The 15104-nt window shown below is 39.6% G+C and overlaps 1 protein-coding gene across 1 annotated transcript; it reads right to left on the bottom strand.

The window, feature by feature from the left end:
- Nucleotides 1-10908: 10908 nt before the first annotated feature.
- Nucleotides 10909-14113, bottom strand: LOC147627683 (Haloacid dehalogenase-like hydrolase (HAD) superfamily protein). The gene has a single exon (XM_086814616.1). It carries the CDS (start codon nt 13890-13892, stop codon nt 12687-12689), a length of 1206 nt encoding a protein of 401 aa, XP_086670742.1. The 5' UTR covers nt 13893-14113; the 3' UTR covers nt 10909-12686.
- Between the last annotated feature and the right edge of the window lie 991 nt (nt 14114-15104).

Genomic DNA, 15104 nt, shown 5'->3' with positions numbered 1-15104 from the left:
GTGCATCAAGTGAAAAGCGTGCCTCCCCCACCCCCCCCCCTTCTCTCTCTCTCTCTCTCTTACTACACCCTGCATCTAAAAGAGGTAGTGCTCTACTATGGAGGCTGAGATGGAGGAGCATTACCTTATTAGATGCCGGTTGTACTACTAGAACATAACAAGGCTGGGAGACTAGCATGAGACTGGACAGTTAACTTAGTGTGGATTGGATTATTGGGCTATACAATTGCATTGTGGCTCATTTCAGAGGGAATTCCTTTGTGAGACTCAAACCTTGGGAAGGGGGGCTCACAAGGGGTTAGCCCACTGACTAGTTGCATCAATGACAAATGTGAGGATTCGGGTGCAGTGCACAACATGGGACATAATACGCCTTGAGGATGCGGACTAGGCCAGGGTTGTGTGGTCTCTAGCTCAAGAGTGGCTTACAGTTGTAATTGGTTTGGAGCCTATGGCTGGGTGGAGAGTGCTAGTTGCACCCATATATATGTCCTTATGGTATTGTTCAAGTATTGGTGACTGTGGATTATATTTTGATTGCTTCATGGATTTTTTTGTGGCTGTAGATCTTGGGTGGACATTTAGCACTTAGTGATTCTTGCTTTGGGGTGTATCATTTGGTGTTTTACTTTGTTGTGGAGATTATGAAGCTTTAATTGTAGTGTTGGTTTTAATGGGTTGTTGATGGAGTTAGTAAATTTGGTTATGAATCAAGATTGTGGGTAACCATGAAACTGAGCAACCAAATAGAGCATCTATTGTTGAGGGGCAGATTGTTTGGTTGTGTATATCTATTTGCGTTGGGTATTTCAGAAGGAGAGAGGTTCTATTGGAACCTTAGAAGTTTTGGAACATATGAGAAAGGGAGGAAAGAGATTATTCAGAGAAGCTTAGAGGCTTTAAGCTAAGGTAGAAAAAGGTCTATTTAAGAGAGGCAGAGGTGGCTGAACCTTAGTGAATCAGAGTTTTTCCCAACAGTGAGCGCTGAGCCAAAGCTCCATGTATGCTAGCGGGCTTTTTCTGAGAGCTATTTCGGCAGCTTGTGTACGACGGTTGACCGTTTGACACGTTAACTGATAACCGTTCCTTCTCGCCATTGCATAACTTGAAACTTGAAAAAAGGTGTGTTTTCAACGGTTTGGAGACACGTGCCATGCCATTCTGGGACAATTCTCGGGTGGTTAAGGCCTCCTCCTCCCGGGACGCGGGTTCGATCATGCTCCTCCTCACTCCACAAAGGGGTGTGAGCTTCTCCCCCCCCCCCCCCCCCCCAAAAAAAAAAAAAAAGAAGAACTCACATCTTTTTCAATAAATATTTCCAATACTTTTGAATTTCAACCTAACAAAAAGCATCTTCCTTAACATTGTAGAACAACCAGTGGAAATACTAATAATTTATTTCAAGCATTTAAGACAATCTGTCAAAGAAGAACATCTTCACTCACATGAAACCAAAGTTTTCGCCCTAATTTTTTCTATCGAGATTAAAGATCAAAGATTGTTTTAAATCTAGGTGAGCTTTTGGATTTTGATATATTTTTTGCAAAAGTTTGTTATTTTTTTAAAATTTAATACATTAAAAAATAATGGTCAGACATGATATTATTTACAAATAGTGAAAAAAATATAACTTTTTCTCTCTTGGAGAAGGTGAAAAATATATTTTCTTGCATTATGTGTTGAGTGATATGAGGGATTACTTTGCTTCAATGTATACCATGTGGACATGAGTTGGTGCATTTTGCAAGATTTGAATTTGGTGGAATAAATTGGCAAATTGTGAGGAGTGGTTTACATTGGTTCAATCTATGAGATCCATGTATTTGTAAATACTTGAAGGTATGCAACATGTATAGTACAACGATGGACTATCCCACAAACAATTATCCTTCGTTCATAATTTTGAGTAGGAGGTGTATTTAAGCGCCTTGTGGAGCATATTTTATTTTGCTCCCTAGAGGTTGTGTCTTTGCTTGGTGGTAACACCTTAAAGACATGATTCCATGTTCCAAGGACCTCGATGGTCTCCCACGATTTGTTCATGGAGACTTTTGTGAGAGAGCGAGATGAGACCATAGACTTCCATCATTTGCAAGTTTATTTAATTGGGCATAAGATATAAGAGTTAAAGATTACAAAAATGAAGTGAGGTGAAATAAGCTTAAGACCTATCAGCATGTAATCCACTTTGCAAAGATCTATGGGGTGATATTGTGGCAGCCACTCAAAAGTACATTGTTGATTCTTCTTGATCGCAAAGTTGATGAAAAGAAAGAAAGAGAAAATGTAAAAATTACATGAGCAATTGTAAATACCTACTAGTAAGAAAGTCTCACTTTCAATCATAGAAGAGATCTCTTAGTAAGAGACCTCAAGCTAATTATACCTTAGTTGTTGAGGCCTATGCAAAGGGGTTGTACTATAAATATCTAAACCAATGCATTTTTCATTCACTTTTCCTTTGAACAAGAAACATAAAGTCGTGAGATAAGCACGAGTAGTACATTGGGCCTAGTTTGGACCTATTCATGGATTGTAATTTGGTGGTTATCTAGTGACCATCGGTACATTGAGAATGGCATAAGGCATAATGCAATGTTGGCGAAGGAAGGTTCCTACAGGATATGGGATTATGAGAAGAAACTATATTTTATTATAATATGCTTGGAAGAGTGGTCTTTACATCATGTAATAACATTTGAATATAAAGGGGAAGATATTTGCCTTGTATAGCAATGACCTCTGTGGTCCAATGGTTCTTCCATTGGTCATTCAATCTTAATGTGTGATGATACTCATGCTTATTTAGCTTTGGAAACTGTGGATATACTTCGTAGACAAGAATGTGATGTACTTTGGTGTGAGATTATTTTGTATTGTCGGAGGAACACATTAAAACATTTCTTCATATGAGTAATTTGTTATTGGCTAGTTTCCCTTCATAACATGCAACTATAACCGTGGAAGTATCAACTAAAGCTTGGTAGTATGGTAAGAGCTCCCCACAATATTGTGCAAAAAGCAAGTAAACAAGAGATATATTCATGTGTTGTTTGTTGATTTACAAATCAACTTATAACATGGAGTTGTTTCACATTTTCCTAGCCAACACTTTAAATTAGTCCTTGGCTCTTTAGACTCTCTCTTTCCTATTGTTATGAACAAAGTTAATGACTCCTTCATTCTCTTTTAATCTTATGTTTGGTAGCATACATGCTTATAGAACTATACACTTACAAAAGAGGGAAATGATTTATATAATATTATAACGGACAATCCGCACCTAGATATCAAAGATGTTGAACAATGTGGTTAAAGCTTAATATTGTCTTTAAGAAACACCATGTTTGCTATAAAAACTTTCAAATTATGAGTTACGTACAACTATTCTTTGTTGTACTAAGTCTTACTAACCTAATATAGACATACAAAGACTTATAATCTATCGCATAAATGTCTTCTTCTTTACATTATCAATAATTTCAACTAATAACTTTGAAGTGCTATTCATGTGGTTCATCATTATGTTGTGGTCCAAAGTAGTATTCTTTAGAGAGAGCATTATTTGATCATCACAATTTTCAAGAACTTAAGAGCTTAATATGGTAAAACAACTATCATATTTTTAGAAAAAATATAATTTTTATCTTTATAGTCGTCTTTTTCATCATTATCTAAATTTTTATGTGATGCAAAAACCAAGCCTGTAAGAAAACACAATAGTGGAAGCAAGATCTTCACAATACAAAGCACCAATTTGCAGAAAGAATTGGAGAGTAAACAATACTACTGCTTGCAAACTTTGATCAAATTGATGGTTGTCTGTCGACCTATGTACTCTGCGTAAGGAGCTTTGATGGTGATCTAGACAAACCCTAGATAGAGGATTTTTAGCTTACAAGTGTGCTTGAAGACAATGAAATCAAGGATAAACAAAGGCTGTTAAACTTGGAAACAACACAACATTGTAGGGACATCGCACAACTCCCTCGATCATCTCAAATCATCTGGACCCTCAAGCAAGCCCCACATCCGAGAATAGTATGTCCTTGATTTGTTATCTAGAGCTCAGTAATACGGTCATATAGCCCACACAAGCATGCATCCTACTTAGCAAAGTGTCAAGTCTATATAATATATCTCCTAACCATTTGGCCACTATCCACCCAGTGTCTCCTCCACCTGATGAGGCCATTGCTCGACGAACACCATATCACGAGCTGACAATTATCTTCTTTGCCTCCGGGTCGTATAGTCCGTAAAACTTTGAATCCGTATTGTATCCCAAGAATATACACTTCCTAGCCTTGGAAATCCCATTTAATTCAGGATGAGTCTTGAACATGTACAAAATGGTCACATCCAAATGTCATGAAATGTGAAACTTAAGGTCACCAAAATAACCTTGAGATGTCATGCCCTTTACTACCTTTGTGTAGCTCATGTTAAGGATATGCATTGAAGTGTTAACTACCTCGGCCAAAAAAGAATTATTTATTGCTTCACCTTTAAGCATACCCCCCCCCCCCCCCAATTGTGCACTTTCTGTGCTCTCTAACATCACTTTATTAGGAAGTTTGAGCAACTAAGAAATCTATATTGATTATAGTTGGCATTAAATTCACCCAATGTGAATTCTCCTCCTCGATTTGTTTGATCTGAATTCTCCTCCTCAATCTATTTGAAACTTCTTCAACCTCTTTCTTATCTCATTTGTTTGATGTGAATTCTTCTCCTCGATCTATTTGAAATTTCTTCAACCTCTTTCTTATCTCATTCTCCACCAAGCTCTGCCATATTTTGAATTTTCAAAAATCTTCATCCTTATCTTGATGAAAATACACTCACATCTTCTTATTGAAGTCATTATTCAATAATAAAAAGTAGGAAGAACCACCCAATAGAGTGGTTAGTATTTTCCTACAAAGAACTACATGGACAATCTGTTGGAAAAGCATTTTGCTCAATGCTTCATCCTCATGTTGTTTCTCGGCAGGTGATGGATGTGCTCTATTTTGTAAGGAAATGTTTGCTTTTCCAATGTAAGAAAATTTAGCCAAACTCACAAAGGACAATAGTCGGGTAGTTAAGGCAGTGCCCTTCTCCTCCCATGACTTTGGCTCGATCATGCTCCTCACTCCATAGAGGGTGAAAGAGTGTGAGTTTCTCTAAAAGAAAAAAGAAAAAAAGAAACATCTTTTTAAAGAAATATTTCCAATACTTTTGAATTTCAACCTAACAAAAAGCATTTTCCTTCAATAAATCAACCATTGTAGAACAACCTCTTTAGTGGAAAGACTAATAATTTATTTCAAGCATTTAATACAATCTCTCAAAGAATAACATCTTCACTCAAATCTCCTTCACATGAAATCAAAGTTTTCACCCTAATTTTTCCCATCAAAATTAAAGATCAAAGATTGCTCTCAAATCTAGGTGAGCTTTTGAATTTTGATATCTTTTCTTTAAAAATTTTCTTTTTTTTACAAAATTTAATACATCTGAAAATAACGGTTGGCCATGATATTATTTACAAATAGTGAAAAAATAATAAATTTTTCTCTCTTGGAGAAGGTGAAAAATATATTTTCTTGCATTATGTGTTGGGTGACACCGTGTGGACATGAGTTGGTGCCTTTATGTGACCTTTGTGCTTTGGTTTTGCAAGATTTAAATTTGGTGGAATAAATTGACATAGTGTGATGAGGGGGTTTACTTAGTTCAATCTATGAGATCCATGTATTTGTAAATACTTGAAGGTATGCAACATGCATTTGTGATTTTCATGTGATTCAATCTTAATGTGTGATGATACTCATGTTTATTTAGCTTTGAAATTTGTGGATATGCTTCGTAGACAAGAATGTGATGTACTTTGGTGTGAGATTATTTTGTATTCTAGGATGATTACATTCAAACATTTCTTAATATGCGCAATTTGTTATTGGCTAGTTTCCCTTCATAAAATACAACTATAACCTTGACAGTATCAACTAAAGCTTGGCAATATGGTAAGAGCTCCCCACAATATTGTGTAGATATATTCATGTGTTGTTCGTTGATTTACAAAATTAACTTATAACATGGAGTTATTTCACATTTTCCTAGCCAACACTTTAAATTAGTCCTTGGCTTTTTAGACTTTCTCTTTTCTATTGTTATGAACAAAGTTAATAACTCCTTCATTTTCTTTGAAACTTATGTTTGGCACCATACATGCTTATGGAACTATACACTTACAAAAGATGGAAATGATTTATATAATATTATAACGGACAATGCGCACCTAGATATCAAGGATGTTGAACAATGTGGTTAAAGCTTAATATTATCTTTAAGAAACACCATGTTTGCTATAAAAACTTCCAAATTATGAGTTATGTACAACTATTCTTTGTTGTACAAAGTCTTACTAACCTAATATATACATACAAAGAGACTTATAATCTATCACATAAATGTCTTCTTTTTCACATTATCAATAATTTCAACTAATAACTTTGAAGTACTATTCATGTGATTCATCATGATGTTGTGGTCCAAAGTAGTATTCTTTAGAGAGAGAATTATTTGATCATCACAATTTTCAAGAACTTAAGAGCTTAATATGGTAAAATAGCTACCATATTTTTAGAAAAAATATAATTTTTATCTTTATACTCATCTTTTTCATCATTATCTAAATTTGTATAATGTGATGTAAAAACTAAGGCTATAAGAAAACACAATAGTGGAAGCATTATCTTCACAATACAAATCACTGATTTGCAAAGAGAATTCAAGAGTAAACAATACTACCGCTTGAAAACTTTGATTACAAATTGATGGGTTGTCTACCCACCTATGTACTCTTGGTGGTAAGGAGCTTTGATGGTGATCTAGACAGAAGATTTTTAGCTTACAAGAGTGCTTGAAGACAATGAAATCAATGATAAACAAAGGCTGCCAAACTGGGGAACAACACATTGTAAGGACATCGCACAACTCCCACGACCATCTCAAATCATCTAGGCCCTCAAACAAGCCCCACACCCGAGAATAGTATGTCCTCAATTTGATATCTAGGGCTCACTAATGCGGTCATATAGCCCACAAAAGCATGCATCCTACTTGGCAAAGTGCCAAGTCTATATAAGACGTCTCCTAACCATCTAGCCACATTTGGCCACTATTTAGTCTCCTCCACCTGATGAGGACATTCCTTGATGAACACCACATCATGGCTGACAATTATCTTCTTTGCCTCCAGGTCGTATAGTTGGTAAACCTTTGAGTCAATATTGTACCTTAAGAAGATACACTTCCTAGCCTTCGAAATCCCATTTAGTTCTGGATGAGTCTCGAACATGTACAAAATAGTCACATCTAAATGTCATGAAATGTGTAACTTAAGGTTACCAAAATAAGCTCCTTGAGATTTCATGCCCTTTACTACCTTTGTGTTACTCTTGTTAAGGATATACACTACAGTGTTAACTACCTCTGCCCAAAAAGAATTTAATATTGCTTTACCTTTAAGCATACTCTATGCCCTCCCCCAAATTGTGCGATTCTTGTGCTCTCTAACACCACTTTATTGCAAAGTTTAAGCAACTATGAAATCTCTCTTGATCCTATGCTCCTTATAGTAGGCATTAAATTCACCCGATGTGAATTCTCCTCCTGGATCTATTTGAAACTTCTTCAACCTCTTTCTTATCTCATTTGTTTGATGTGAATTCTTCTCCTCGATCTATTTGAAATTTCTTCAACCTCTTTCTTATCTCATTCTTCGCCAAACCCTGCCATATTTTGAATTTTCCAAAATCTTCATCCTTATCTCAATGAAAATACATTCACATATTCCTATTTACTGAAGTCATTATTCAGTAATAAAAAGTAAGAAGAACCACCCAATAGAGTGGTTAGTATTTTACTACAAAGATCTACATAAAAAATATGTTGGAAAAGCATTTGCTCAATGATCCACCCTCCTATTGTTTCTCGACAGGTGATGAATGTGCTCTATTTTGTAAGGCCCACTTTACGAGGAGTAGCCATTGTGGTGAGCATCTAGGAACCCAATAGTTCCCAGTTTAGACAATGGGAATGGTGGCCAAATGTAGCCAGATAGTTAGGAGACGGCTTATGTAGACTTGGCACTCTGCCAAGTAGGATGCATGCTTGTGCGAGCTATGTGACCCACATTAGTGAGTGCTGGGACCTATTTGAGGATCCATACAGTCTCAGATGACCGTGGAAGTTGCATCGACCTACGTGGATGCAGCTGAGCATGGGTACTATATATAGACTAGTTTAGAAGCCTTAGCTCCTATTGAGTTCATTGTATTCAAACACTCTTCCTCCATCCAAAGTCTTTCTATATCGCCCATCAAAGCTTCTTACCTGGAGCATACAAGTGGGCGGACATCCATTAGTTTGTAATCAAAGTTTACAAGAAATAATATCGTTTACTCTCCATTTCTTATGCAATTCAGTGCTTTGTATTGTGTTGATGTTGCTTCCGCTATTGTGTTTTCTTACATGGTATTAGAGCATAGGATCTAGGTAAAGCTTGTTTTGATAGTTTGCTATTTGAAGGCAGATTTAGAGAGATGGCCTAACTTGAAAATAATCCAGCCTCGCCCGTGCTCATCCTCCACGTTTTGGTGCTGGAATGTTGCATGGGATAAATAACACTCTCTGGAAGTTCAAGATTACATCTATTCTTAATTCATATAAGTTGTGGAAAAACTGCAATAGGGGTTGATGCAAAGCTGGGTTGGTGACTTCAGTAAACATGCAAGTGCAGAACCCGCCTCTTACTTTTGAGGAATTTGGTGCAATGCTCATGGAGGAGGAGATGCGTTTCAAAGCTAGAGATGGTAGTGACGCTGCATTCTCCACAAATGCAAAGAAAGGCAAGGGGAAGGGCTCTGGTAACCCTAAATCTTCTAAAAAGAAAAAATCAAAGTCTAATTGTTCTGCCAAGCCTAGTCATGTGATCAAATCATGTAGACCGAAGGAAACAAGTGAGAAGAATGGCACTTTCAAGCATATAAAGGAGTCCAAGAATAGTGTAGAAAGCAGAATTGGATCCATTTGTGGTAATAGAAGAAATATGTGTAAAGATAGAATATTCCTTAGCATCCAATGGTCCATCATTGATAGTGGAGCATTTCAACATATGACCAATTAAAAGAGCTGGTATAGCTCCCTCACTGTCGTGGGGGAGTCCATCCTTGTAGTAACAGTCGATAACAATGCCAGATTCCTAGCCATGGATTTAGGTATCATTTCTTTTGTTTCTAGCAATGGTGGTACTAAGAAGTTGTCTGATGTCCTTTATGTGCCACAGACATCAAGAGGAATTTGCTGTCTGTTGTGCGGCCATAATTGACCGTGACTTGAAGGTTCTCTTTGATAAGGCTGGTGCAATTATCACATATGCCAGCGGACGGCAATGTCGTTTTGGGAGAGGTATTTAGTGCAATAACTTCTATAAGTTATCAGCTTTTATAGCCCAAGCCAATGTTGAGACAAGCAAGCTATGGCATGAGACCTAAGTTTTGTAGTCTTAATAAAAGAGATGCAAAGGTCTAGGATTGTGGCACATCTACCAGTATTTTCAAAGATGTCAGATGTGTGTGAAGCTTATATGATAAGCAAGAAACATCAGCATGCATTCACAAGAAAGCAAGAATCATCCAAAGGCTCCTCTAGGGCTTGTACATATAGATCTTTGTGGGTAAAATGCCAACCACTACATTGGGTGATTCTTTCTACTTATTACTCATCGATGACTTTAGTAGGAAGATGTGAGCGTTTTTTCTTTGGGATAAGACTGAAGCATTTGTAAAATTCAAAGGAAGATGTGGGAGTATTTTCTTTGGGATAAGGCTAAAGATGTGGGCATATTTTCTTTGGGATAAGGCTAAAGCTTTTGGAAAATTCAAAATATAATATAGCTTGGTAATAGATAATGAGATATGAAAGAGGCTAAAGAAGTTTCAAACAAATCAAGAAGGAGAATTCACATCAAGGAAGTTTAATGCCTACTACAAGGAGTATAAGATCAAGAGGGATTTGACAATTGTTTATGCTCCACACAACAGAATGGTCTTTTAGAGAACAAGAATTGCACATGTGGAGATGGCATGGAGTATGCTCCCCTTCCACTTTTCCGTATGGCAGCCAACCTTGGTAATCCCACTCTCGGTAATATGCCGGAGGCCAAGTCAACCCTCCTGGTCCAGCCAATCCTCCTAGCGCACGAAACCCCTTTCAACGATGTTGGGTCGAGTCAATGTCAAGCTTCCAACCTTCAAAGGATCCTCCCCACTGAAGATGTAGATGACCATATCAGTTCATCTCCATATGAAAGAGCCAAGGCCTTAAGCGGGAGGATGCCTTCTCATCCACTCTATAAGGCTCTGTTGATAAGTGGTTCAATGAGTTTCCAGCTGACCACTTTGTAGACTGGGCCACCCTGAAGAACACCTTCCTCTGCACCTTCCATCCGGGTATTTATCCACCCAAAAGGCAATGCCGCCGAGGAAGCACCAAGGGGGGTTTTGAACCCAAGACTTCTAGGTCCTAGGCAAACACCTTCGCCACTTGAGCTATCACCTCGTTGGCTTCTATTGTCGGGTCTTATAGACCCTTTGGGTGAACACATTAATAATATCTTTTTTCTCTTTCCGTCTCTTTCCCTACCTCCTGCAAATTGGGTTCGCGTCTAAGTCCCGAAACCTGTGCCGTTGAGGGATCATACATGGTCCAAGTCTTATTCCCTGCGCTTCAATGCCATCATATGAGATAACATACACTCAGCTCACTTTGCTATGACACTAAAAGACACATCTCCTACACCACTCTCTCTCTCTCTCACACACACGCGCACGCGCGCATGCACAAAACAATTCAAGGTTGAAGATGACAATCAAAGCTTACACTCGTTCGTTTTGACTGCAGGTGAAACAAATCCCATCAACTTCCTTCACATAAACACGGCACAAAGCTAACTCCATGCCACAATTCCACTACTGTAAGGCTCAAAGATAGTCAAAGTAGCCACTCTGCAGCAGGCTTGCAGGTAGGCCCATATTAAAAAAACTGATGACCAAGCCCCACTGATGCTCTCACATCAACTACATTCTCAGTTATTTCAATCCCTGCAATAAATACTTACCACCAATGCAAAAATTTGCTATTTGGACATCATCTGACGACCCTCAAAACAAAATTAAGGGCCAGATAAAATCATCTGCCATCAAAATAAACTAGGAGGCACTTTCTTTTGCGCTTGCTCCTCAGATCAGCAAAGCCATCAAGAGAAATGTCTGCAGTCGCTGCCCACCCTAACCAATGCACTGGGTGACGTAGACATGTGTGCAGAGCTGTGCCCTTGACGATAGACCAGGCTGCTATATGGTGAAAACCTGGCTCATCGTTAATGCAGGTCACCAGTCAACTGCAAAATTGCATCTTGCTGCATTTCTCCTTAAATCATCCATATCTTGGGACTGGCGTATGCTCGCTCAAATGCATGTTCCTGTTTATAAGTAAGCAAGAACCCAACCACCAACACAAAGAAAGAGAACCACAACACATGCTCAACAGCTTCTCACATGCAAGCATTTCACATGCAAAGCCATCAAGAGAAATGTCTGCAGTCGCTGCCCACCCTAACCAATGCACTGGGTGACATAGACAGTTGTGCAGAGCTGTGCCCTTGACGATAGACCAGGCTGCTATATGGTGAAAACCTGGCTCATCGTTAATGCAGGTCACCAGTCAACTGCAAAATTGCATCTTGCTGCATTTCTCCTTAAATCATCCATATCTTGGGACTGGCGTATGCTCGCTCGAATGCATGTTCCTGTTTATAAGTAGGCACGAACCCAACCACCAACACAAAGAAAGAGAACCACAACACATGCTCAACAGCTTCTCACATGCAAGCATTTCACATCACTGAGACAAGGGCGAGAGAGCTGTTGTTACATCCTTGAGGCAGACCTCTGGGCGCATCAAATCCAACTAAGTGCAGGCCGTCAAAGAAAAGCACCATACCTAGCTTACATTAGGAGTAACAATGGACCATAGTTTAGGCTCAGCTCGCTGCATCCCCTGCAAGTGGCGAGATGTCCCATGGCTGCTAATCACATCACAGCCATTCGTGAACATGAAGACATGCTATGTATGATAGGTACAGCTGCAATGAAGACTGTGAACCACCCTCATAACTTCTCAATCCACAACATACACCTCAGTGCAGCTTTGAAACAGTAAAATATTCAACAAGAAGTAATGAAGACTTTGAATCACCCTCATAACTTCTCAATCCACAACATACAACTCAGTGCAGCTTTGAAGCAGTAAAATATTTCAACAAGGCCCAGTTTAACAGAGTACTACATAATGGTAAATTGGAAGGATTTGCAAGGGAGATTGTCCCTGAGTTAAATATAAGTACAAGATGCAACTTAATGCTTTAAATGAGCATGTGGTAATCGTTCAACATTAGGTTTACAAATGAATTTATGTAATCATACAAACAATTGATCCAAGGGGGCCACGGTAGCTAGCTCGTACATACTAATGCTTATACATGCTTATATACAAGGGTAAATCCATAGAACAGCTACCACCTATCAGAAAGTGCCACCCATGATTGAGGGAGTGGTTCTTCTTCCATAGAACAGCTACCACCTATCAGAAAGTGCCACCCGTGATTGAGGGAGTGGTTCTTCTTCCAGTTCCATTTCAGGCTGTGGTTCAGGAGGTTTGAACTCCGGCGAATCAAGGTCTGCCAAGTTCTTCAGATCTACAAAGGACAGGTTATCAAGCCTGGTTATCACTAAGTCCGCAGCTCCAAGTTCATAGATGGGGTGCTTGCCCGCAACCGCTATGCATTTCATAAACGTATCATGGGCAGCCTCTACACTCGAGTTAGAATTACCAATGACAATGCACCTTTCTGGTATGACATCAAGGAGCTGAGCAGCATACAAGTACATCTCTGGATCTGGTTTTCCTCTGTAGACATCTTCAGCAGCGACCACAACACTGAACTCACCTTTTAACCCAACTGCTTCAATGGCTTTCTCAATGACCCTTCTAGGCCTCGCACAGGCCAGGGCAATGGGGATGTTGTATTTCTTCAAGGTAAGGACAAACTCGCGAGAGCCCAGCTTTTGTTGGTAGACCCCGCCCTGCAGATCCTGGAAAATCTCCTCATTTCTCTGCCCTAGTCTCTTCATCTCTTTGGGATCTCTGGACCAGCAAAGGACCTCAGATATGGCCTGCTCGTTCTTCATGCCCTCGGCTTTCCTGAGTACGAAAGCAGGCGGAGGACGGCGACCTTCTTCTTGGGCGAGTGCCACCCAAGCCTCTCTCTCCAGCTTACTAACATCTTCCACAATCACACCATCCCATTCCATGATGACCCCAAGCCATCCACATCCCATCCTATGCAAGCGTAGTAATGGGTTGTGGAGTGATGCATCGTCTGCGTTGTTCCTAGGAGGGCGGGGAAGAGATAACTCACCTTGCTGATCATTGAAGAGGGGCGGCACATCAAGCGACTTGAAAGAATCTCTTCTTCCTGGAATCTGTGCTTCTTCTGCAAGTTCCATGGCGAAGGCCCATGCGATGCCGCCGCCGCCGTGACCCGCCCTCTGCGACCTTCCTGCGGTCTCAATAAGATCGCGCAACACAGGAGCGGACATGCGGGACGACCTCGTCATGATAAACGGAGTCTTACAGAGCTTTCTGCTGCGAAATCTGCAGAATTGTACCTGCGCGGAACGGGCGGAGTAGGAAGAGGAGGCCACCGCGCTCGATGGAGAGAGGCACGAATCTTCTGTTAAGAGCGAAGGAGGGACGAAGGTCGCAGCGAGGGCAGCCATGGCTGGAAAAAACCTAGAAATGCAGGACGAGGCCAAGAAGACAAGCAGTTAATGGATACAGAAGCACTGTAGCTACAGAGAGAAAATTAGGGTTACAGAACGGATACAGATAGATGTTGCGGTTCCCAGAGCGCTGACAGAAGACGAGGTTAGCAGCACTGGAAATTAGGGTCACAGAAGGCTATAGGGATACGTAAATTCTGAGAGACAGAGAGACGGGCGTTGACGGGTCACAAGCCAATAACTGCGCAGTTTCTCTCGGCCTGGTTGAGACTCGGCCACGTGTCGCCGCCAGAAAAATCTTCCTGCTGCACCACAGCCCTTGTGATTAACTTAGTTAGTGTTATTATGAGGAATTAATTAATTGATTGATTAATTATACGGATAAAATTGATAGTTTGGCCCTCCCTTTAGCAAGAAATCTGGACCGTTCAGTTCATGTCCTATTTGCCTTTTGCACGACATAATGAAGTGGTTAATCTGGACTGTTCAATTCATGTCCTTGCCTTTTTGCAGGTGAAGAGTTGTCGACATCTTCGTTGTAGCTTCTAATTTATTAATGTGATTTTTATATACCATGTAGTTGCCATTTTACTAAGACAGTTAACTTTGATATTTTGTCTTTTATGCCTGTGGTGGAAGGTAGTAATAAATATTAATTTTGAGCATGTGCTCTTTTTCTTTTGTTGAAAGGTTCCAATTGTCACACATGGTCTCATTATATTGTTGTCGCTTTCGTACTAGGAAACCAATTTTTGACATTTGGTCTAGCCTGTTGAATTTTATAAGACATCGACTTGTATTTGCCTTGCCTACCAAGGGTTCTCTTGTTTTTTAATATGTTTTTACACCGGGCTCCTTCTCTTGTAATGAGACCCATAGACATAGACCACAAGAGGTATCATCAAGGATGTTTGTCTGTGCTAGGGTTCACATAATAAGCACTTTCTATATATGATTTGGAAGTCTTGTTGTAGTGAAACCCATAGACCACAAGAGGTATCATCAGGTATCTTTTGGATGTTTGCCTGTGTTGGGGTTCGATGCTTCACGTAATAAGCACTTTTTATATACGATTTGGAAGTATTGTTGCTTATTTGTTTCATGGCATTTGAAGCCAATCCAGGGATTCTCTTGTTTTTTTAGTACTTTTTACAATGGCTCCTTTTGCTATAGTAAAATCCACACACTGAGAGAGGTATCGAGCGTCTT

The sequence above is a fragment of the Cibotium barometz genome, chromosome 20, assembly GCF_041138505.1.
Source record: "Cibotium barometz isolate CiBa-2024 chromosome 20, ASM4113850v1, whole genome shotgun sequence".
NCBI classification, from domain to species: domain Eukaryota; kingdom Viridiplantae; phylum Streptophyta; class Polypodiopsida; order Cyatheales; family Cibotiaceae; genus Cibotium; species Cibotium barometz.
The sequence above is the reverse complement of the archived record's forward strand: the minus strand, read 5'-3'. Positions and strand labels throughout refer to the sequence as shown.

Excerpts from the sequence above, each read along its gene's own strand:
- LOC147627683 (XM_086814616.1), bottom strand. The coding sequence starts at position 13,892 with ATGGCTGCCCTCGCTGCGACCTTCGTCCCTCCTTCGCTCTTAACAGAA.